We start from the raw sequence: 22,334 nt of genomic DNA, 5'->3' as shown, positions 1-22,334 counted from the left end.
TAGCAGAAAGCTTCGGTGAAGGGTTGGAGCCTAAAAATTGTCAACCATCAGTTTCATAATCTAAAGGGGGTAGATAACTACCATGTTTTTAAATTCTGAAGTGTGGAAAAGGAGGACATTTTAAAAAGTAAAAATTAAAACATCCAGCAACATTTTTTAGTATAAGCTGGTAAATACAGTGCATTTGATTCTTCTTTGTTTTTTTCATACTAGTTTTAAATATATAATTAACTGATAATTTTTTCACTTATATAGTTTTCTGTGATTATTTAAAAAAAATTGTCATAAAAAATGTTACCATTAGTAAATTCCTTATATAATTGACTGGAACATTGTTTGTTTTGATTGGGAAGCAGCCATACACAGAAATTAACAGTACTGAAAACAGAAAACTGCATTTAATAAATAGGGTCAATCAGACCAGTAGAGTGTGCATGAATATGCCTCTTGATGTTTCCAGCTGGACAGTCAGGAAGTGGATCCAGACAGCCAAGACAGGGACGATGAACCTGACTTCTACGACGAGGCTCCGCTCCCAGGATGAACACAGTAGCGTCTAGATAACAGTACCTAGTAGTTTATTGATAGTGCGTGACTTACGTGATTGCAATACTGTTTGAGTGACAGCAGAGTGCATGTACTTAATGTTGACTGATAGAGTGATGCTACAGACTAATAAGCAATTAGTTGTTTTTCCAAGTGCCTTTTTTATAAGAGATTTTTTGTAACTGTTGAACAAGTATTGGGTTCAATGGATGGGACTTGAAAATATGCACCTCAATATCCAGGTTGTGGCACAATGTAGTTTTTAAGTACTGTTTTGCATTAAGTTGTACTATTTACTGACATCCTGCCATACTTTCGTAGGTCATCTCATGTCATGTCTTATGTCGTGTGTAAGGTAACAGTTTATTTTTATTATTTTTAATAGTATAAAGTGTAGAAAATATAGTTATTTTTTAACCATGTTAGTATGTAGAAATCCCTTCACGACAGTTCAGAAATAAGAAGAAATTTGTGATGCATGTTCTTTATAACACGTTGACTTCAACCTTGGGAATTTTTCAAGTGATAACTTAAGATTAGAATTTTCTAAGTGTTATTTATCTATGATTGGATATGGGTTATGATTAAAAGGGAGTGGTATCTTGTGTCCGTGCCATCAGGAACTGAAATTAATTGGTTTTACATTTTGCCGTTTGCCATTACTTGGTGTTGCACTAATACCCCTCACACTTCCAGTGTCTTTATCAAATAAAGCAGTCTTCAAACTGCTCGCTGACTTACTACTATTGTTTTTTGTAGTACTCATTAACGTGAACACTGTATAATGCAAGAGTTTACAGATTTTAGTGCAATAGTAGCTATTAAACAGAGAAAATATTAAATTATTTGTGCACTAATTTACATTAGTTGCCAGTTTTATTCTGATGAGCATAAGATAATATTGCGAATAATGCCAGATAATAATGCCGTTTTTAAAGTAGGATATATTTAAGATGTGAGGATCACATTTCTTTACTGAGCAGTATTTTCATTCAATATTGTTGCATGTAGATGCAGGATTAAGGCTAATCTTTTTCTGAAGTTGTTGAATATTTTAAAAAATATTTGACAGTAGCATTATTATGTATTACTAATAAGTTTAAATAAAGTTACTAATTTGCATTTAGTGGATTGAAAGTATTAATGCTCAATAGTTCTTGTTACCATGAGGAATAGCCAATGGTAGATGTGTAACTGCCCTGCTTATCAAAATTGTGAAGCATATAGGCTTTTGTAGTCTTGTGTCTCATCAAACAGGTATTTCATGTTTTAATTGGTTTTGGCCCTTTTTTTGTATTATTATCTGCAATTCATTGTAAAGGTTTATCAATATGTACTATATCTATTAACTTTTTGCATTATTTTTTTATAATTTTATTAGTATTTTTGCTGTAAATGTAAGATTCTCAAGTATAATTTTTATTGTTTTATAGTTTGTTTTGCTGTTTATTGTTTAAACTTTGCTAAGTGTAAAGTATTTTAAGACAGCTCAGGCCACAAACAACAAAAGTAAAATCAGTTTTTTTGACTTATGCTGCAGATGTTTAATCATTGGAATGCAATACTGTTAAGGCCCTATGTATGGTATGAAATTTTCTTTGTTACAGTAGGACATTTGTAGTGATAAAGAAGTGTTTTCTCTGAATAAGTTACATTCATATGAAATGTAACGTGCATTTTGTTTGAAAAAAAAATAATAATTGAGTTTTACTGGCTGTAATTATTGAGTATTTTAAACTCTTTGTCATCTCTCATTGATTTGCCCAGCTGTCCAACCTATCACATGGTCATTTGAAGATATTTTTTATGTGTTGATTATTGAAAATCTTATTTTCATGTAGTTATTCGTTTATTTTAATTATTAATATTTTAAAATAGGAAGTATTAAGCAGAGCCGTCAAAGAAATTAAGGGCCCGGGGGCAAATAATTTTGTCGGGCTCCCTCACTATTACTTAATACACAACTCTTCAAACCCCTCGCTATTTAAAAAAAAAATCAAAAGACTGCAAACCTTTATAATGCTGTATAAATAGACCAACACCAAGTGATTTTTAACAGAATTTTTAGATAAGTTTTTTAATGTTTCTCTCAATGAAACATGATTTTCATTCCTGTATTACTTTTGAAAAAATATAACGTATTTAATACCGACCAACCTAAAAATCAATAATCATTAAAAATTAGTTTTCCGTGCTTTCATATCAGCGAACATTTCAATAGTAGAATCAAAAATCAATGTCCACACAAATATTAATTCAATGCATAATGTTCCTAGGTCAGTAAGTCTTTGTTGACACATTGTTGTTCTCTGGCAGTTCTTAATTCTGCTAAGCACACTGAAATATCTTTCTGCTAGAGCAACAGGAACAGGAATACACAGAATATACGCACTGCAGCACATTCGGAAATAAACTAACAGTATTGATTATGTTAATGTGTTAGCAAATTTAGAGCTTGCAGAGTAGATTAGAAATATTTGGCTTATGAATTGCTTTAAGATACTTTACTTTTTCTGTTAAGTCTGTTCATAAGTCTGTGTATTTATTATCTGCATGTTCAGCAAAACACACCATTTCTTGAGTGAGATTTTGGATCTTTGTACATACAGATGTTTTAATTAATATTAACAAGATCAAAAAATTGCAGACACCATTATAGACACACATAGACACACATAGACAAACACACAGACACAGATATATAAACACAATTGTGGCTGGCAGATTTTTCATTGCCTTTTCAGGTTTTTAACATTCTGCTGCCAAGCGATAACCAAGCCGCCTCATCCAAGCTGAAACTAAATACGTATATTATATATATATATATATATATAGAGAGAGAGAGAGAGAGGGAGAGAGAGAGAGAGTGAGTCTCTCTTCTTTTAGTCTGTTATCACAACTTTCTTCCAGCCAGATTTATTTGTAGGGTGACTGTAAATGTGATGTGTGCATATTGCATAACTTAAGGTTTTCATTTTCAGACTTCTAATTTTTTGTCCTGCTATGTATCAGGGTACATTTATGCATTTCAAAGTCTTGAAATGAAACAGGGCCTCTCTGTTGCCTGGGCCTCGGGTATTTTGCCCCCTCTCCATCCTCTCTACAGCTCTGGTATTAAGTATTTGAGAAACACTTCACAGGATGGGAAAATGTATGTACCAAATTTGTATAGTGTAATTCTCGATAAACTTCCTATGTTTACCTAATAGTAGTGTTAAGTTCCTTTTTTGTTTTTAAATTACAGTAGAATCCCGATTTAACGAAGTGCTATGGTTACCGAAAATGTTTACTCTAAATCGATGTTTCGTTAAATCCGATTTACCGATTTTCAATGACCCCCGCACTCATAATCGCGTCCCTACGTTTTCATATCGTAGACAGGGTCGACGCTGATATCTTGTGCTGCCGTGCTATCTCAGACTTTGTCAACTTTCCATCTTCAACGTTTTTGATCTCACTTGTACGGCCCCCGGTTTGTACGTACACCTCGGTCGTACATACAGATTTTTAGAAACCATAAAAAATGAGGCATAAAACTAAAAAAAAAAGTTTAAAAATATGTAAAGTGTAAGAAATACGTTACTGTTTATTAAAATACAGTCACAACCTGCAGCGTTTATAACAAATACGAGCTACATACACATTGCGTCACAGTTAAAAATTTAAAAAAAAAAAAATGGCCGCAAATTGATGGAAATTTACCGTCAATAGCGCGCCGTACGCGGAGAAAGGTCATTGTACTCGGTCAGCTGTTGTAACGGCGGGGTAGTCGACGGCTGGCTCTCTTTGTTCGCTGAGCTGCGCAGCACTTATAAAAAACGTATTCCAAAAACTAAACACCGCGCACAAAGCTCTTACTGAGAATAATAGAGCTCTAGCAAACCGTATGTATTCGGTACTGAGTAACAGGTGCGCCATCTAGTAACGAGTAACAAAACGTTACACACGGCTGCATCTCGTTACTCGCATTTTTCGTATGTTTTATATTTATCTTGTCCATTGCAAGACTCATTCAAAGAAAGTATTCTGTGTACCAACTGACCTCATTAACCAAAATAAAATAAGTATGTATTTTTTTATGATGAAAAAATCAATAATTTGTATCAATAATGTATAATTTGTATTCGCATATTCGATGAATTTGCGTTACAAAGAACGATGTTTGTTTATTAAGTAAAATATAATTTGGAAATTCGTCGTCAAAAGTTTTTTACTGTTTATTAAAGGTATTGTGTGTGTAAACAAAGTTTGAGATTGGAACAGAAACAACGTAAGAAAGTATTGTTTACAAATTAGAAATATGTATGTTTTTGTTTTTTATCATCGCGTATTTTCAGGTTTTTTGGTTCTTATCTTAAAAGAAATAATATAAGATAGCCGCTCTAATGAGATTTAATTGTTTCTTGGTTAACAAAAACTGTTAATTATCAAATATTGTTAATTGTTTATATTCTATTTATTATTATTTACACGTCATCATACTGTACGCGTACGCAATACGACTCGATTCGTTGCTGCAACATAACATAGCATGTTATGCGGTATCAGAAGTAACGAGTAACGTAACGTGATACGATAGTAACGAGTACTAATGGTTATAGTAACGAATACATATGGGTACCCTTTTTTTCGTTACTTTTACACCTCTAAAGAATAATGATAATGGCATATTGGTGTGACGTGGTCACAAGTTGAAAAAACCTGGAGGATGTGAAAGGGAATATTTGTAAACGTGTGATTATTGGCTAGCACTGTTACATTGCGGGCGTGTTTGGAAGATAACGTGGTGAGTCAAGTCAGGGATAGCTGAGGGGGAGGGAGGTGCGGACAAAGAAACCCTTCATGACGTCATGTGTCGCGAACAGTCTATCTATCCAGGCGCGCGCAATGGCACGCACCTACGCAATTCAGTTACAGCGCTCGGAGTTTTTAAGCAATTTGAATAATTTTTTTTAATTTTTTCGTATTTGGACAGATGATGCAAAGGCATATTAATATATAGTACCTCCATTCTATTACTGACACCACAGTGTGTATTTTTTAGTAAGATTCCATTACAATTTATTTTCATTTTTTGGAAATCTATATTATTATTTTAATAAATTGGTGTTTTTTGATGGTTCCTGAAAACCTTTACGTTAAATCTCTGTTTTCGTTAAATCCGTCTTCGCAAAATCGGGGTTCTACTGTACACAGAAACTTAGTACTTTTATATACTTGATTTTGTAATACAACTTTTACTGGAAAACAGGTTAAAATAATATTTGTCAAGAACTAGTTTGCCAAATTGTTTCCTCCACATATGTGATGCATTTAGAATTATTAGTGACTGTATTTTTATATCATAATAGGTAGATACCAGTTAGGAACCTTTATTTACTTGAATCTAAGACTCCATCGATTGTAATATGCATTTCTGTTTGGATCCTAAAGTTACTGTAAATAAACACCTTTACCTATAAATTAATGATGCACTTCTATTATAACACATTTAGGTTTTGTGCACAGGCTGTACTTGTCTTCTTTGCGTTTATTTGGCCGCTTCAACCTTAAATAGGGAGGTTGGTCTTTGACAGAGGTGCACCTGTGATCATTTTATCTTCAAGTGTCAGTTGAATAACTTTCTGTACTTCTCGTGTGCCACTTCCTGAATTATAGTCATAATTATAAAAAAATTTCTCTAATTATAATTATTACAAATATTGATGAGTTTACCTGCAAGTTTAGGAAGTCAACAACTCAATAAATGGGTGGGTCATAGATTCAAATATATTCAGTAAATGTAAGATCAACACAATTTTTTTATCGAAAAAAAGTCACGAGAAGGTGCATATTTGAACCAAATAAATTTGGGAATGTCCTGTTAGACAGATAACAAGTGTTTGGAGAAATGGCACAAAGAACACTCACTTGTATATAATGTCTGACATTGTCATGTCTGAATTCTGAATTAACATTTGTAAGAATTAGCAGTGGTAAACTATGGTTATTAATTAAATTATGTACCACTTTAAATTTACAATGATATTAGGAAAAGGAAAAATACTGTGCTTTATTGCATAATTGTCGCACCAATATTTTAGAGCGTCAAAATTTGGATTAAAAAAAACCTCTCGCATAAACGTTGCATGATGTTTTTGGTTCTGCTATTATATTTCGAGCGCTTTGTGTAGGTATTTTATCTATATAAAACAATGTATTTTAAAGTTGAAATCTAATATTTATTCGGACATTACCACTTACTTATTTAATTAACGGAAAGACTAAGTTTTCTGATGTATAAATTTTATTTTAAAAGGTTATAACCTTTATCTGTTTGTCTGCATCGCCGCGGTGTACCGCTTATAAAAATGTAGCCAACGCTAGTTGGCATCATTCATGTTTGGTTATGTTGCTTCTCGTTTAGAGCGCGCACACGTAGTCGAATATCGATATTGATATCTTGCCAATTGCATGCAACGTGCGCTCTCTGTTGAGTGCTGAGTCCCTCACTCTTTCATGGTAAGTGTGTACTACGACGATAGTTATGCGTTAGTTCCGGTCACAGATTTTGTTTTTCTATTTAAATTTGAAGAAAGTTGAAGGTTTTTGTTGCTAGACTTATTAATTTAAATTATTTGGCGTGCTTTTGTGTGCTCTACTTTTTAAATAAACATACTTTCCATGAATGGTTTTTTTTTTTTTTTATGAATAACTTTACCTAACAAAAAAAAAATTTTTTTCTCATAAAAATTGTACCCCTACTTTTCAAACTTGATTTTAGTATAAAATGTGCGAAGATTATGCGATGAAACATGGTACTAATATTTTTTTAATATTAAATGCAAGATATTAAAATAATTAACAGTTTAATAAGTATGACACATGGAATACTTATTTTAATATTAACTAAACAATCACTAATTTTATAATATTATAATTTTTTGTCTGATAACTATTTTGTACTTAAAAAATTAAAATTTTTTTTTACATCTATTCTTGGGCTAAATAATACAAAAAGAATGGCGCATTATGTATTTGGCAAGTAAAGAAAATTTAAAAATGTAAAGAAAATGCAAAAACAAAATTATAATTAAATTTGAATATTGCATATTTTTTTTCTTTAGGTAAAATATAAGAAACACACAGGCACATTTTTATTTATGGCATATAAAATTATTATAATTGTTTTTACTTTTTAAAAAATGGCAATTATTACATGGCTATAAAGATGTCTGCATGATTTAAATAGGCATTTCACAGTTATTACACGTTTTCTTATGGGAGAAATGTGTTTTTGTTTTCACATTCTCACCACTTTGACACATGCGGTAAAATTACAAGTTATTGGAAGGTGTTACACACAAAGCACAAAAATAAATGAAAATCATAATCTTACAGCAATGTTCAAAAAACGAGACAAATTTACAAGTAGTATTCAATTATATACGAAACACCCATTTAACACAATGCTAAAACTGGGTGTGTCGACTACTAGCGCCATCAGTTCGCAGTCTTGCCACAAACTTCACTAAGCGAAGCGGACTGTCATGCCAGGGTGAAAGATAGGAAGTTGCCAGACCTATCTATATGGGTGTGCTTTATTCATTGTTATTAAAATAAAAAGAGCTATTGGATAGTAGTCAAATTTAAAAACCAAGTTTTGTTACTAGGGCCCTTGCTCTGGGTCCAGCACCTTGCAGTTAAATAAAAGCTGCGCATACATGAACAAAATTTTTAAGTGCTGCAGTAATCAGAGAACTATATCCTCGCATCCTAAAGGGTGCCAGTAAAATAATACCCAACAGTAATTAAATTTGAAAATATTTATGTAGAGAAATAGAGTACGGATAGATGGTAGCATAAAAAAAATTACAAGTTATCTTTTCAATGATTAACTGTAAAAATCATATAGATGCATGTATTCATGACATTGAGTTGTTTTGTAAAAAACACTATTCAGAACTTAACCCAATAACTATGTATAAAAATGCAACATATAAAATACCCAAAAATTATGTAAAAAGGAAATAACAAATATATAAACCTCATAAAAATTACGGCTACCTTTTACAAACATTAAACATTAAATCCCAGGCTCAACCTTATTAATTGTCTCACCAAAGTTACTCCAACTCTTTGCGTGTTCATAAGTTTTTTATACCAACAAAAAATATATTAAAGGTCCGGTAAGCAGCAGTGGCAATTTTTTGATAGATACACTAAAGAGTTAAATTCCGGGGAGTTTAAACCTTATTAACACTCGTGAATCCAAGACCAACACAGTGGTCCTCTCTCATTTACATGCTTGAACACATCAAGCGGCTCTGCGTTAACGTGGTAATATTCTATCCTTGGAAAAATACTGTTTTCCCAGGGGCAGGCCAACACTTACAAGTCCATAGCTTGTAGTGACGTATCTTCCTTCAGGTGTGCCAAAAGCATAGCACACTACAGCAGCACAGGGCATGCCCGATGACCAACAGCACCTAGTATTATAGAGCACAATTCCATGCACTCGTAGATATTGAAAACTAGCAACTACTATTTGCAGTAGTTGTCTACAAACATAGTTACACAGTTCTTTTGTAATATGTGCGAGATTATCAAAAATATGGTACATTCACGCAAACCAGTTTAAAGTATTCTTGTGGAACGCAGGTAGCGGCTTTCACGTCTCCAGCGTCAGCCCAATGCTGTCTCCCCACATCCGCCACCTTCGCATGGAAGAACATGTGACCATCTTCCGGTCAACACACTCGCAAGAAAATAGTTCTAGCACATGTTTATATTTACGTACCTATTACTAAGGTAGCCATACTAAAATAAAAATATATAGATAAAAATTAAAATAATAAAATACTCTAAAAATACTTGCAACATACTAAATATAAATTATACTAAACCTGAGTGTTCTCAGAACTTTTAGACCATTTTAGGTTTTGCCAACTTAATAGTCATTTCCTTGTAGGATGTTCGCCAATTATAGTAAATAAATGATGAACTAAACATAATTAAATTTTAAAACCAGTATGAAACCAAGGGGTTTCAGTTTTTACTTTTTTGAAGTATTGAAATTATGAAAATAACAACTGCTGTTTGAAAGTTACATACAATTAGCTAACATAAGCATCATACATAGTTTATCTGTAAGAGCACTCTTCCAACCTAGGGCATTTATATGCAAGACTATTAAATTTGTGTCTGTGTGATAAATCTCTTTGTTCATTATTTATACCTTAATTTTGTTATGAAAATGTGGAAAACACAGTGAAACATTTAAACTGACAAATGCATTTCGGAAGTTCACTTAAAATAACTTGTAAATAAATTATATATTTTTTTTCCCAAACAAATCTTTTAGGGTTACAAAACTGTCCTTTTAGTCACATTTCAGTGTTATGTTTTGTCAAATACAATACTGCTTCTGATAACAACAAACCATTTAAAAGATAGAGACCTATTCATAGATTTTACATTTATGAAAAAAATTGACCAACTAAGGACTTGCAAGTGTATCATGTATTGAAACTTATTTATAAAATACTTATCTATTTGTAAAGTTAGCTGCAATATTTTTATTCAAGTCATTAATATTACTAACTGAGAAATGTTTGAGCATTCAATAAAATTGTTGTTTAATTTGTTCTTTTGCATAATGTCTTTTTTAATAGTAATTATTTTAATATTGTGCATTATAATATAGGGAGATTTTTGTAATTATAAACCTACAGAATCTCCAATTATTTCTGAACTTGTTTTCTTACAAATACTGGCAGAATTGTGAGAGTGTAGTGACAGAGTTTTACATTATATTTTTTAATTGGTGAAAATGAACACCATAAGGTGCAGTTGTTGAGCATTTAGGGTATGTGAAATGCAATAACAGTCCTGCTATTTTTGGTAGTAAATTTTGTTCAAAGTAGCATGTAAATAGATACATGAAAACTCAAAGCAGCATAACTACTGCTTCTCCCAGCATGTAGTTTGCCAATATGACAACCCTGGTCAAGATGCACTGGTCATTTGCATTTAAAGACAAAATGTCTCTGTGTACCAAGTTTTAATATTCAAGTCATACTTAAGGTTTATAGTTCTGTCAATTAATTGGTTAAGTTAGACTTTCAAAAACTATTTTATTACTTTTATGAAAAATAATTTAATTATTTTATGTTAGCATAGCTGTTAAATTTTGCATTTCTTGACTGAAAAGATTGTATAACAATTTTTGAAGTTAACAAGAACAGAAGTAAGTAATTTAAGAATGACTTTAGGGTTCAACTTACCATCTGATACTGTTGCGGGCTGCTCAGACATTTTTGCATGTCTAACAATACATGTACACGTAGACTGAAGTGAAAGTGACTAGATGAAATTAGGGAAATAAAAAGAAAAATGATAGCAGTAATCTGTAACATCTATCTGGTTCACTTAAGTTAATGTAACTGTATCATGAACATGCATTACGAAGTGCCTTTTTGGTGTAAGTGTAAGTGTGATGTATGCATTCAAAAGAAAACATCAATGGTATGGTGCTGCAATTGTGACTTAGTGGATGACATGTTCATTGTGGCCTCGGTAGTCACAGCTAGTGTTTTGCTTGTATGTTGAGATAAGAGCCGTAAACCATTAATTCCGAAAGGTGTTTGGGTATCATTATTGTTGGATAAAGAACAGTTGGCATCTGTATTTATTGAAAATGAAATTTAATACATCCTAATATTTTTTTTAAACTTACTCTAGATTTCACAAGACATTGTTTGCATTAAAATAGGGGTGTGAATAGTACAGTGAGTTTCTGTTATCACTTTTGCATCACAATGCACACCTGTTGGTACTTAAATGCTAATTTCCTGTTAGTCCTGTTCCTTAGTATAACATATTTTGTTTGTCCAGTTGTTCCTTTTTTAACTGCATAATTGCAAAAATTTGTAACATGTTTCGCAGGGTATGTAGTTCACTGCGACTTAACTTAAAAATTGTTCAAACTGTGAGACCCTTTCAGATTTTTAAGGTTGTTGATATTCTATGTATATTACTGTTAACACACTAACTTGCATAACTATTAGATTAAAATATATAAATATTAACTAACTTAAATTTTCCCTTTGCAAGTTGCAAATCTAATTAAATCTCTATTTAAAAATAGTAGCATCTTGTAAAGTATATTACCTATGGAGGTTTACAATTCTTCAAAATAAATGCAGATAGAATACTTTTGAATGCAAACAAGTGATATCAGCATATTGTAACAAATTGTAGATATGCTTAGTTTCTAATAACTTAGTGAAAATTTAGTTAAGCATTTTTTAATCTGACTGACTACTATTCCAGCATACTCTTAGAATACTCCAATATATCCTCATGATTATCTTTCATTTAAAAATTGACCTTGCTGCTTGGGTACATGAATTATAATTTTTTGTGTTACTTTACAATAATTAATTTTTTTGATGTTAAATATGTGGCATAAAATCATGTACTATGGTAAATAAAATGAATAATTTTACTCCCTTATTCATTACCATGCAGCATTGTGACAAGACATTTTGAAAGTTTAGTTGTACGAGTAATTTTTTTTTTTTTTAGCAATATTAAAAATATTTTTTACAGTCATAAAACTGTGTATGAATAAGTGATGCTGGAATAAAAACAAAGTACTCTCTGTAGTGAAAGTAATTGAGCAGCATTGTCTAAAATGTTACATTATAATTAATCAAATATGTTCTTAAAAATGTTAGTTACAAATTCAAGTGCATTTTAAGTATGTATTTAAACTTATTTTAGTTATTTTGTATGTTATACAGTTATGAGTATTAGGTATGCTGAAAAATCAGTTTGATCTGATTACTATTTAATACATATTCAATAGTTACTCTAATTGGTCTTTCATCTCTCTGATTGTCAACTTATATTAGAAGTTACTTCAGTATTTTACCAGAAAGAATTTTGATAGAATGGTACTAAATAGTTAAAATGTTAAATACTAATGTTTTGCTAGTTGCATTTTTTTATTTTTTATCTTGTAAGAGAGTATGTACCATACGTAATATTTAAAATATTGTAGTTGAAGTTATAATGTAGATATATAAGAAAAGTTGTATAATGTAGAAATATATTTTTCCTCCTATATATTTAAATGAAAATCTGTATTTTGAATTTATGGAAATGTAGTTAGTATGCTGTGTGTTTACTAGGTGTGGTTAAAATTTATGACTCATAGTGAGTTTACTACAATTTTCACTCTTTGTGAACTTTTTCTGTATCATTGATACTTCATCAGGATTTATAATGAAATGGTGCTCTGGTTAGGTTGAATATAGGTGGCATTCAGTTATTTGTGTGAATGGTCATAGCTCAGCGAAGGATACCTATTGTCAATATTAACAAAATCAGTTTAAAATTGTTAAAGGTTTGGCCCAGATTGCTTATTTCAGTATGAGTAATACTTAAAGAAAAATATGTTAACATGTACATAATTATGAACAAAGTTCAAAACTCCACAGTTCATCTATTTCTTATTTCAGGTGTGTACTTAAGTTATTTCTAATACATAAGTACTGCAATCATTATCTCTGTTAAACGTACATTCCAAAATAATGCAAAAATAATTGGAGATGAGAAAACATGCATAAGAGCAATGAAATTCAGGCATAGATGAAAGAAAAATGTAATTTGTATGTTTACCTACCTGCTATCTCCAATAATTTTTTTTCCAAGAGTTAATAAAAAATTACTATTTTTTGTATGCAATTGAATTTGTTTTTTAGGTTTTAGAGATAATTTAGAACCCACTCCTTATATTTTGTGTGTGTGCGCATGCGTGCGTGTGTGTGTGTGAGCACAATTTATATATTAAAAAGTTTCAATAAACTGTTAACAGCTACATTGTGTTTTTGCACATTACATAATTTAATTTCAGTTTTTATGAGTTAAAGTGAATACACTAGTCCTATTAGACATTGAACCCCTAAATGTGAGTACTGTGTACCAGTTACGTAAAACTACTTATCTTCTTATATAATTTTAGCGACCCACCCCCACTTCACACGGGTGCAATGCTAATACTAAATATACTAATTATAAATATAAATATAAATATAGACTAAAAACAAAAGATAATCAACAAATATCAACAACAAAAGATACCTATTCTATTCAGTTCTTTTTTGAACTTACCTTACCTTAAACCTTACCTTAAATTACGAATTTCAATAATTAAATAAAAAATATTTTACTTATATTTATTCGACTGAAAACAAAAGATAATCAACAATTATCACAACATGATCTATCTCGTATGGTTCAGTCAGCGTTTGCAATGTAAGCGCAAAAAAATGTGTTTATTTACGACATCACATTAGAAACCTCTAAAATTATCAGTGTTTCTCTACTATAGTATGCATGTATTATACATATAAACCTTCCTCTTGAATCACTCTATCTATTAAAAAAAACTGCATCAAAATCCGTTGCATAGTTTTAAAGATCTAAGCATACATAGGGACAGACTGACAGCGGGAAGCGACTTTGTTTTATACTATGTAGTGATTGTTTGAAAAGTTCTACATTTCTTATTAAACAAGCCAACTATGCATGCATATTATATGGTTGACAATTTTATTTGAAATAAGTAAAAAACCAGACTGTGACAATGCATTGTTAAGGTTAAAATTAAAACAAAAAAGTACAGCTTACAGTATGAATTGTTAAAGATAATGTAATCTGGCAATTACTGTAAGACATTCTGTATCTTACAACTAAGGGTGATTTCTGGTTAGGTCACCGTGGCCTTAGTTTTTTTAAAAATTATTTATTTAACTGGGTAATTTCTAATGCCTTGCCCTTTCATGCCATAAAGTTTAATACACAAAGGCTGTTATACTTCGTTAGAGCCTTATATTTACTAACAAGTTAGTCTGAAAGCAACTGGGACACTTTATTTAACACTGGCAGTTATAACTGCCATTGTTATTGCACCAGTTCACAAGCATCTACAACTTCCTAAACTGAGATCCAGTGCATGTCGAACACAAACATAACACACATAGGATGTACTTGCATTTGTGGCTTTATACAGTATCTGCATACACATCTTGGTTTTCATTAGCCACTTTAGTCTCTTCATCTTCCTTTTTTCATGTTCTTGGGCTTTCTTTTACCACATCGGATTGTGAGATATTTGGATGTGTGGCAAGGTATAGATCACTGAAGCTGTTCAGTTCTTCAGCCACCGAGTCACAATCCCACTTGTAGAAATCACACAACTCTTTGATGTCTTCAGATTTAACATTTTCTTTCTCTGCATTAAGAACTCCTGTGTGATAAAAGTGGCTCATTTGCATAACCAATTTTAAGGAATGATCGGAAAATCTATCCTCGAGCTGACGATGCAGAGAATCTAAGAGCTTAAAATACATTTCAATTTAAGTCTATGATTTAGGTCTATTATGGGCTCGTCAACTCCAATCTCGTCCATTGCCCTCTTCCTAAACCTTATTCTTCCAGGTACTGTTACAAGTGGATGAATGTCATGTTTTTTCGCGAAATCTTCCGATTTTTTTAACACTTTAGACCAACCTTCGACAACTTCGGAGGTTCTTGATTTTAGTCTTAACACTGTTAATGATTGTTTGAACAGTCCCATAATCTATAACTACACCTTGAAGACTAACTGTCTCAGGATTCATTACAGTGAATACAGACTGGGCGACATGAAGAGCAGTGATTACATTAAAAGAGTTTAGCTTGCTCAATAGCCCTTTCGCAAGAGTCACGGTTTCTATGTCAAATATTTTGCTGTCCTGAAAATCCTCTAAAGCTGACGTAATCTCCTCGAAGCACAATATTATAACTTTTATTGCTTCGGCTTTGTTTGACCATCTTGTTTGCACCCTCTTCAGTCGCTTCCTCTTGTCGCTCAACTTTGTTCTCAAATCCATTTTCTCAACAAAAACATCATGCCTTTTATGCCCAGAGTTAAACAAGCGATATAATTCTTCCAGCACTGAAAACAATTCTCGAATCTGGGGACAAAAATTAATTGATTTCTCAAGAACGAGGGCGAATCTGTGCGAAGTACGACAAACATGGAATGAGAAGTCAGTGTCATACTCATTTTGAATTAAAGTTTTAAGTCCTGAGAAATTGCCCCTCATATTGCCAGCACCATCCATACTTTGACCAATCATATTTAAGGGGTTGAGTCCTTCCTTCAAAGTGTCTACCAACTTTGACTTCAGATTTGCTCCAGTGACATCAGCAGATGTGAATACCTTTATAAGTCGCTCGCATGGTTTTGCAGATACTCCTGAATTTTCTACATATCTCAGAAGGACCGTAGTTGCTTCTTTCTTAGCGACATCTTGTGTTGAATCCAAAATGACAGAAAACTTGTTACTTTCCTTTATACTGTCAACTATCCTTTGGATTACCATGCCAGTCATAATGGAAATCAAGTCTGATACATTTCTGTAGCATAGAAAATTTGATCCCGGATTTTGTTTGTTCATAATGCATTTTCAATTTTTTCGAGATACATTCTGGCATCAGGGTTGTGTTTAGCTAGAAGTTTAAACAACTTCGGCAGCTTTCTTTCAACTGCAGTGTTTTTTCTGAATGCTAGCATTTCCTCAACAAAGTACCGGCAACAATCAATGACGACGGAGAGAACTTCTCTTTGGTGTCGAATGTTCTCATTTTCTTTTTCACAAAATGTACTGGTAACATGTTTTCCTGCAATCCATTGGACCCTCGCAATTTGGCAACCTAAGTGGTTTTTATAAGTTTCATGAACCTCAATATCTCTTTGTGCATTACCTGTGCGCCATCCTTGACAGCCGTTACCAGATGACCAATTAGAATGATGGTTGGGTAGTGCAAACAGAAGGCAATGCAAACAATACGCAAAATCATTCCGTTTACTGTAAACCAACCAATTTCTATCTTTTATCGTGCCATCAGGAAGTTTGTACTTCCGCCACTTCATTGAGAATTTTCTGTTATTGACTGATGGAAAATCGTATTCAGAATAAAACTCATTATTTTCCAATTTCAAGCCAAACTCTATGTCTCTGGCTGTCAGTTTGATTTCACTCAGTCTACAAGGATCACCGTTATTCTCGTCGGAAATCATTTCAGCAGATGCCACTTCAGTGTCCGGCATTATTATTTCTGTGGTTAACTCAGGCTGAATGCTAGAGGGCAAGCTGAAAGGTATTTGATCTTGAAATTTCTCACCTGCATTAAATCCATGCGAAGGCCCAGGAACACTTGACATGTCAGTGGTGGATGACATCAACAGAATACCATCAGTTGCAGGAGGATTCTCAGCAGAGCAGGTGTTACCAAAAATGATGGAGGGTGAACCAGAAGTATCAGGATAAGTTGTTGACTGGCCCTGCAGAATATCTGAATATTCCTCTCCATTTTGTGTGACATCGTTCCTAAAAAAACATATATATACTTTGCAAAATTGGGAATATTTTTAAATGCCTATTTTAATGGCCTAAAAAACATGTAATAATTGCATAATGAATTTACACACACACTAGCAAATTCCCTGAAGGGGCCCGCCTCGTGGCCCAAAAAAGGTGTTTTTAATATGCGTGTTGTCTTGAAAGTACTTAAGGCACCCGCCTACCTGGGAGCGCATCCCGAACTTTCACTCGCTATCTCAGCAGCCTTCGCGGGCGACGATGGTCGGTGCTGGAACTATAGGCTGCAGCCGCGTTCCCTCGGCGGGAGTGTCATTCATTTTCCCCCTTCCAAGAATTGTCACAACCGTAATAGGGTGTTTCCAAACCTCCGATACTTCTGCTCTTATGGCGGAAAGAAAGATAATTGATACCGCGTTCAATTATCTCTCTCTCCATCCCTCACCCCACCCCCTTTTTTGTTGTTCCGATGCTACGTCCGTCGCATACAATGCGGTGACCTAATAATTTTATTTCTGCATAGTTTGTAGAAAGGTCCAGCGCATGCCCCATTTATTTCTGCATAGTTTGTAGAAAGGTCCAGCGCATGCCCTTATATTAGTGCCACATACATCCCGGAAAATAGTTTCTGTATAAAAACGTGTTCTAACACGCTGCAGCGCGATTTTCTGGCATGTAGACTGGCCCCGTATTAAGTGTCTGATACTGATATGTACATTTGTATTGCTTATTATATTTTACACTTACCTTTCTCGTTCTGGTTCATAAATAGCAGTAGATGTCGATGTTCCCTCAACATAAGGTTTCCACGCAGAACTATCACTGCACTTCACCTCAATTATTTTTTTCCTAATTTCTAAATTGTGCTTAACTTTATAAAAATGCTTCTTCTTGCAATGGTCTGCCCACTTATCATGTCTAACAGTCCCTTCACACAAAATCTCTTAACATTTATATTTATATTGCGTTTGCTTTTTAGGCATGGCTACAATACCAGCATTATATCACGATTACTCTTCAAAAACTAATTAATTCGAAGATGATGATAATAAGAATAACGCACAAGCACGACCCGACTTCGCACTGATAAATTCCATAATGGCAGACAATAGCTTCAGTGTGGTCCAGCCAATTCTGGGCATCGCTGCCAGCTATAACAAGCAAAACAATGAAATGAGAAGGAATACGTGTAAAATGATAACTCTTTTCCTTTTTCTATCTATATCTTTTGACTTGTGAAGAAAGTGTGGGGAATAATCGGAAATATGGTCTCAACTATCAGGCGGGCATGAGCTGAACAGAGGTATAGAATTTCCAAGCTGATAGAATGCATCAGATTCTCCTTCAGTTGCACGGTCTGCGCAGGCGTGAAGCTTTGTATTTTTTTTACTTTTGAGTGTGTGCGCTTATTGTCAAAGTGGGGATAGGGACCATCCTGAACCGACAGATACCAAACTGCTTTTGTTGAGGAAAGTGCGGTGTTGCCAATTTGATTTACAAGATCCCTTTCAATTATCAAAGCACCAGAAACGTATTTTCACATTAGAAGCTATAAGTATGTAAATAATATATATTTTTCTCGTCTTTTAACAACCCCCCTGAAATTTTAATGAGACAGTCTGCGTCGTTACCCCCCCCCCCCCCCCTTCCTCCTTGTGGGCACCCCTTTCTAAAGGACTCTGGAGGTTTCACTCATGTGCACTCAGACCGCGGTACCAAATTTTATAACAGAAGATTTAAGACATTTGCCATCACCCGACCTCTGTGAAAGGCCCGGGGGGTACCTGACGGGCGCTACGGGCGTCGCGATGCTGTTGTGGTCCGGAGGGGCGCCAGGCTAGCGGGCTGCTAGGCCGTTGATGTCGGGTCGTGGGTACTCTGCCCCCGCGTGCCCCGCCAGGTACACGGCTTGAATCTAACCTGAATGGTTTTCCCTTGGCTGTGAAGGCCGCTCGGCCGTGTGGAGGACGGAAGACTACTAAAATGATTATAACTCAAGTTGGTGGGAATTACGTTTAATTTAAGCTTCACCGGGGGTCCACGTGGGTACATGGTACGCTCTACACGTTCACTACCGCGGTTCAGTCCCGCTAGAAAAACTCTCACCAACACTAGGCAACGTCTAGCGGTTACACAGTTACACTTACAAAACGATCAAAAACAAAAAAACACAACACTACGCGAAACTGAGGTGATTACCGCGGCAGTCTCGCATGACGTGGGTCAATGCTCACTAGAGGCGGCCAGCGCCGAAAGTTAACGGGTGCCGGGGGGGGGGGGGGGGCTCGATAATTGGCCTCCTAAGTTCGGAGTAACACTCACATGATAGTGCAGCCAGCAGGCATATGCACGGCGTCCTTAAATAAAAAGCTCTCTCTGGAGTCGGCCAGTAAAGTAAGTTTCGTGATCCGATATGCAGCACGGTATCACAATGAAGACGGTTGTGATAGGCCCGGTGCAGAGTGGTTGGAGACTGCCGAAAGATGGCCGCTTCGCAAGAGAGGCAACTTTCACCTCCTTTGTGAGTCGGTGCCAAAAACTTATAATAACCTAATTTATTATACTATGACTAAAAAAACATGTTCCAGGTGCTTGATTAAAACTTTGCACCTGGTAATTAGTTGCCTAAGGCTTAAGTAACAGTTGTTTTAAATTCTGGCTGGGCTAGGGGTGCGCTCCGAAAATGGGATCCGGTACTGGCGGTGCGGAGCACGGGCTTAAAGGCAATGGTTAGTACGACGTCACATTGATGAAAGAACACGGAATTAACCATTATTCTACCAACAGCGAGCTGAAGGCCTCGGTCATTTAACGCTTCATTAGAAGTTTAAAATCGCTTTTGTTCATGGAAATGTCCGCTCAGGGAAACTATAAATGGCTACCGCTCTTACCAAAAGTTATGGAAATATACAATGGAAGATTTCATAGGACTATCGGTATGAGCCCCAACGAGGTGAAAGTTAATTGTCTTCTTAAAACAGTTTACAATGTTGTGAAAAAGATAGATCACAGGTGACTTAAAGCTAGTGTAGGTGATCATGTACGGGTATCAAGAAATAAGAATTTACTTGCAAAAGGTTATTCCATAAATTGGTCCCACGAGATTTTTAAGGTGATAAAAATATGAAACACTTACCCTAGAACATACTACTTGTCAGACCTGCATGATAATGAAGTTAAGGGCAGTTTTTATTCTCAAGAAATTCAAGTGACGAAGTATATAGACACTTATTTAATTAATAAAATCCACAAATCTAGTCAGCTGGAAGGGATTCGCAGAATCAATAAAACCATAAATATCTAGAACCGATGTGGAAGACTGATGGAGTGGTTTTGGAGTGAACCAGCCTAAACAAACTCTAACCGCGGCTGTCTGGAGACCCTTGGAATGGGGTGTGACACGTGGTGTGTGGTAGACTCCTGCAGCGCAGATGTTCACGTGTGGGGTGCGGCACGGGTCGCAGCCGTGCCCTAAGGGTTTTATGTTGTTTTTTTAGAGCTGGCTAGGGCTAGGGCTGGGCTGGTGTCGACTGCCTCCCCTTCTGTGATTGGGGGAGGGACGTGTCTGGTTTAAAAATTTTTAAAACTCGTTGACTGTTGTAACACGTAGGATGTTACTTTTGTCTGGAAAACACAGGTAATATTTAATCTAATTTCTAGCAATGTGCTACTGGTAAGAGATATTAAAACTGATGTGAGAAAAATATACATACATTATTTTTTTTTTTTTCATTTTTAAAAGAAACGTTACATAAACGAGACTCGTAAGATATATTAAAACTGATGTGAGAAAAATATACGTACATAATTTTTTTTATTCTTAAAAGAAACGTTACGTAAACGCGACTATCGCAAAAGAAGAAAATATTATTTCAAGTTACTTTTGCATGGTAATAATCAAATGGCAGGTACAGGTAACTCTTTTAATAACACACAACTTCCTGCCACTTAACTGGAGTAGAAAAAAAAAATTGTTACACATAATATTTTATTTTTAATTTGAAATATTATTTTTATAATTAACTGAAATAAAGCATATACACGTAATATTTTAAGTGTGGAAAACAAGTATTTTAACTTGGGAGAAATTACATACATTTGTATACAGGTACCTACACGTAATATTTTAAGTGTGGGGAAATAAATATTTGAAGTGTGGAAAAAGTATTTTAACTTGAGGTAAATCTAAATAATATTAATTGAAAGACTATAAGGCTCTCTGCTATACGCTGCGCCGAGCGCTGGCACTCCCTACGCGGGAGGCCTTCTGGGTTATTATTAAATCAGGAGGGGGAACGCTGTCACCACGTGTCTGCGAGGCTCTCACACGATACAGCCTTGGCAATATATAAAAATTTAATATAATGACTATGAGAATACTCTCTATATATGCACAAGACATTCCTTTAAAAAACAATTCTTTTAGTTACAGTACCTATGAATAATGACAACTGTGTGTGATGTAATAAGAATACTTCTAATTAAATGGGTCTTATATTATGACGCCAACCGCCGGTGCTCCCTCTGGTCCGCAAAGGTCGTTATGCCACAACAACACTGGCTCCGAAGTGCGTCGAACACGCCCGAGCGTGATCTTCACAAAGTGTAAAAAAGTGCATGCGACGAACGCCGCGGCGACGACAGCGCCCGGCCGGGTGTGGCAATGCGCCTAACTAAACACTTGATTATTTTGTTAATTAAAACAACCAAATTAATAACAATTTAAAAGAAGGATTCATGTAAGGGAAATTATGTCTAATTGTCTTATAAGCATATGTTGTGTAATTTGTTTCTAAGTCCAAAACTGGTCGGGTCGGTTTTCCCGCGTTCCACGCGTTTAGGCGCGAGGCCGCCGGGCGGTCTCGCGCTCAGTCATCATCAGGGGCTCTCAGGGGTCGGACGCTCCGCGAACGTCGGGCCAGCACTTCTAGTTTCTCTTCAACGTTTCAGCAATAGTGTAAGTTTCTACAAACCTTTCAATCAGCTCGGCGCCGACCCCACTTCAGTCGCACGATACTTCGTGCGACGCTTAACTTAATAATTTATTCCCTACAGGGATCTTTAACTTAATACGTAAGGCCATGTCCAGTTTAAGGACAGCGTAATATTGGCACGCAGTTTTCGGCTTCAGTAGCCAATTAATTGTTATCGTCGAGAATCTTGTGAAATACTGACTAACTTTCGTATTGTAACTTTCTTCATATTTTAGTGCAATTTGTAACGTGTGTTTTAAGTGACTATCTTGCCATTCATTGAGGTTTTACGTGTACGTCGCACACTGACGTGATCGCGTAACTTTTCGAGACTTTAGTTTTTCGTCGCAGGCTAGACTGCAAACCACCCTAATCACAGGGTTTCCGCTATTCGTTTACT

The 22,334-nt window shown here is 34.7% G+C and overlaps 2 protein-coding genes across 10 annotated transcripts in view; one reads left to right on the top strand and one right to left on the bottom strand.

Moving 5' to 3' along the window:
• LOC134543716 (band 3 anion transport protein) overlaps window positions 1-13,411 on the top strand; it is a 337,233-nt gene extending 323,822 nt beyond the window's left edge. For all 6 annotated transcript variants that reach the window (XM_063388400.1, XM_063388397.1, XM_063388398.1 and 3 more), the window contains one exon: window positions 461-13,411. In XM_063388400.1, coding sequence (XP_063244470.1) covers window positions 461-544 — 84 coding nt within the window. In that variant the 3' untranslated portion in view covers window positions 545-13,411. The remainder of the gene's footprint in view (window positions 1-460) is intronic.
• On the bottom strand, window positions 5,607-19,447 carry LOC134543782 (uncharacterized). Of its 4 annotated transcripts, none has more exons than XM_063388409.1 (2): window positions 19,284-19,447; window positions 5,607-18,112 (listed from the first exon to the last, which is right to left on the bottom strand). In XM_063388409.1, exon 2 carries the CDS (start codon window positions 16,035-16,037, stop codon window positions 15,096-15,098), a length of 942 nt encoding a protein of 313 aa, XP_063244479.1. In that variant the 5' UTR covers window positions 16,038-18,112; window positions 19,284-19,447; the 3' UTR covers window positions 5,607-15,095. The 4 variants fall into 4 exon arrangements, with proteins under 4 accessions (XP_063244479.1, XP_063244476.1, XP_063244482.1 ...); XM_063388406.1 differs by having other exon boundaries at window positions 5,607-16,970; XM_063388412.1 differs by having other exon boundaries at window positions 5,607-16,924.
• Between the last annotated feature and the right edge of the window lie 2,887 nt (window positions 19,448-22,334).

This window comes from Bacillus rossius, chromosome 1 (assembly GCF_032445375.1).
Source record: "Bacillus rossius redtenbacheri isolate Brsri chromosome 1, Brsri_v3, whole genome shotgun sequence".
NCBI lineage: Eukaryota > Metazoa > Arthropoda > Insecta > Phasmatodea > Bacillidae > Bacillus > Bacillus rossius.
The sequence above is the reverse complement of the archived record's forward strand: the minus strand, read 5'-3'. Positions and strand labels throughout refer to the sequence as shown.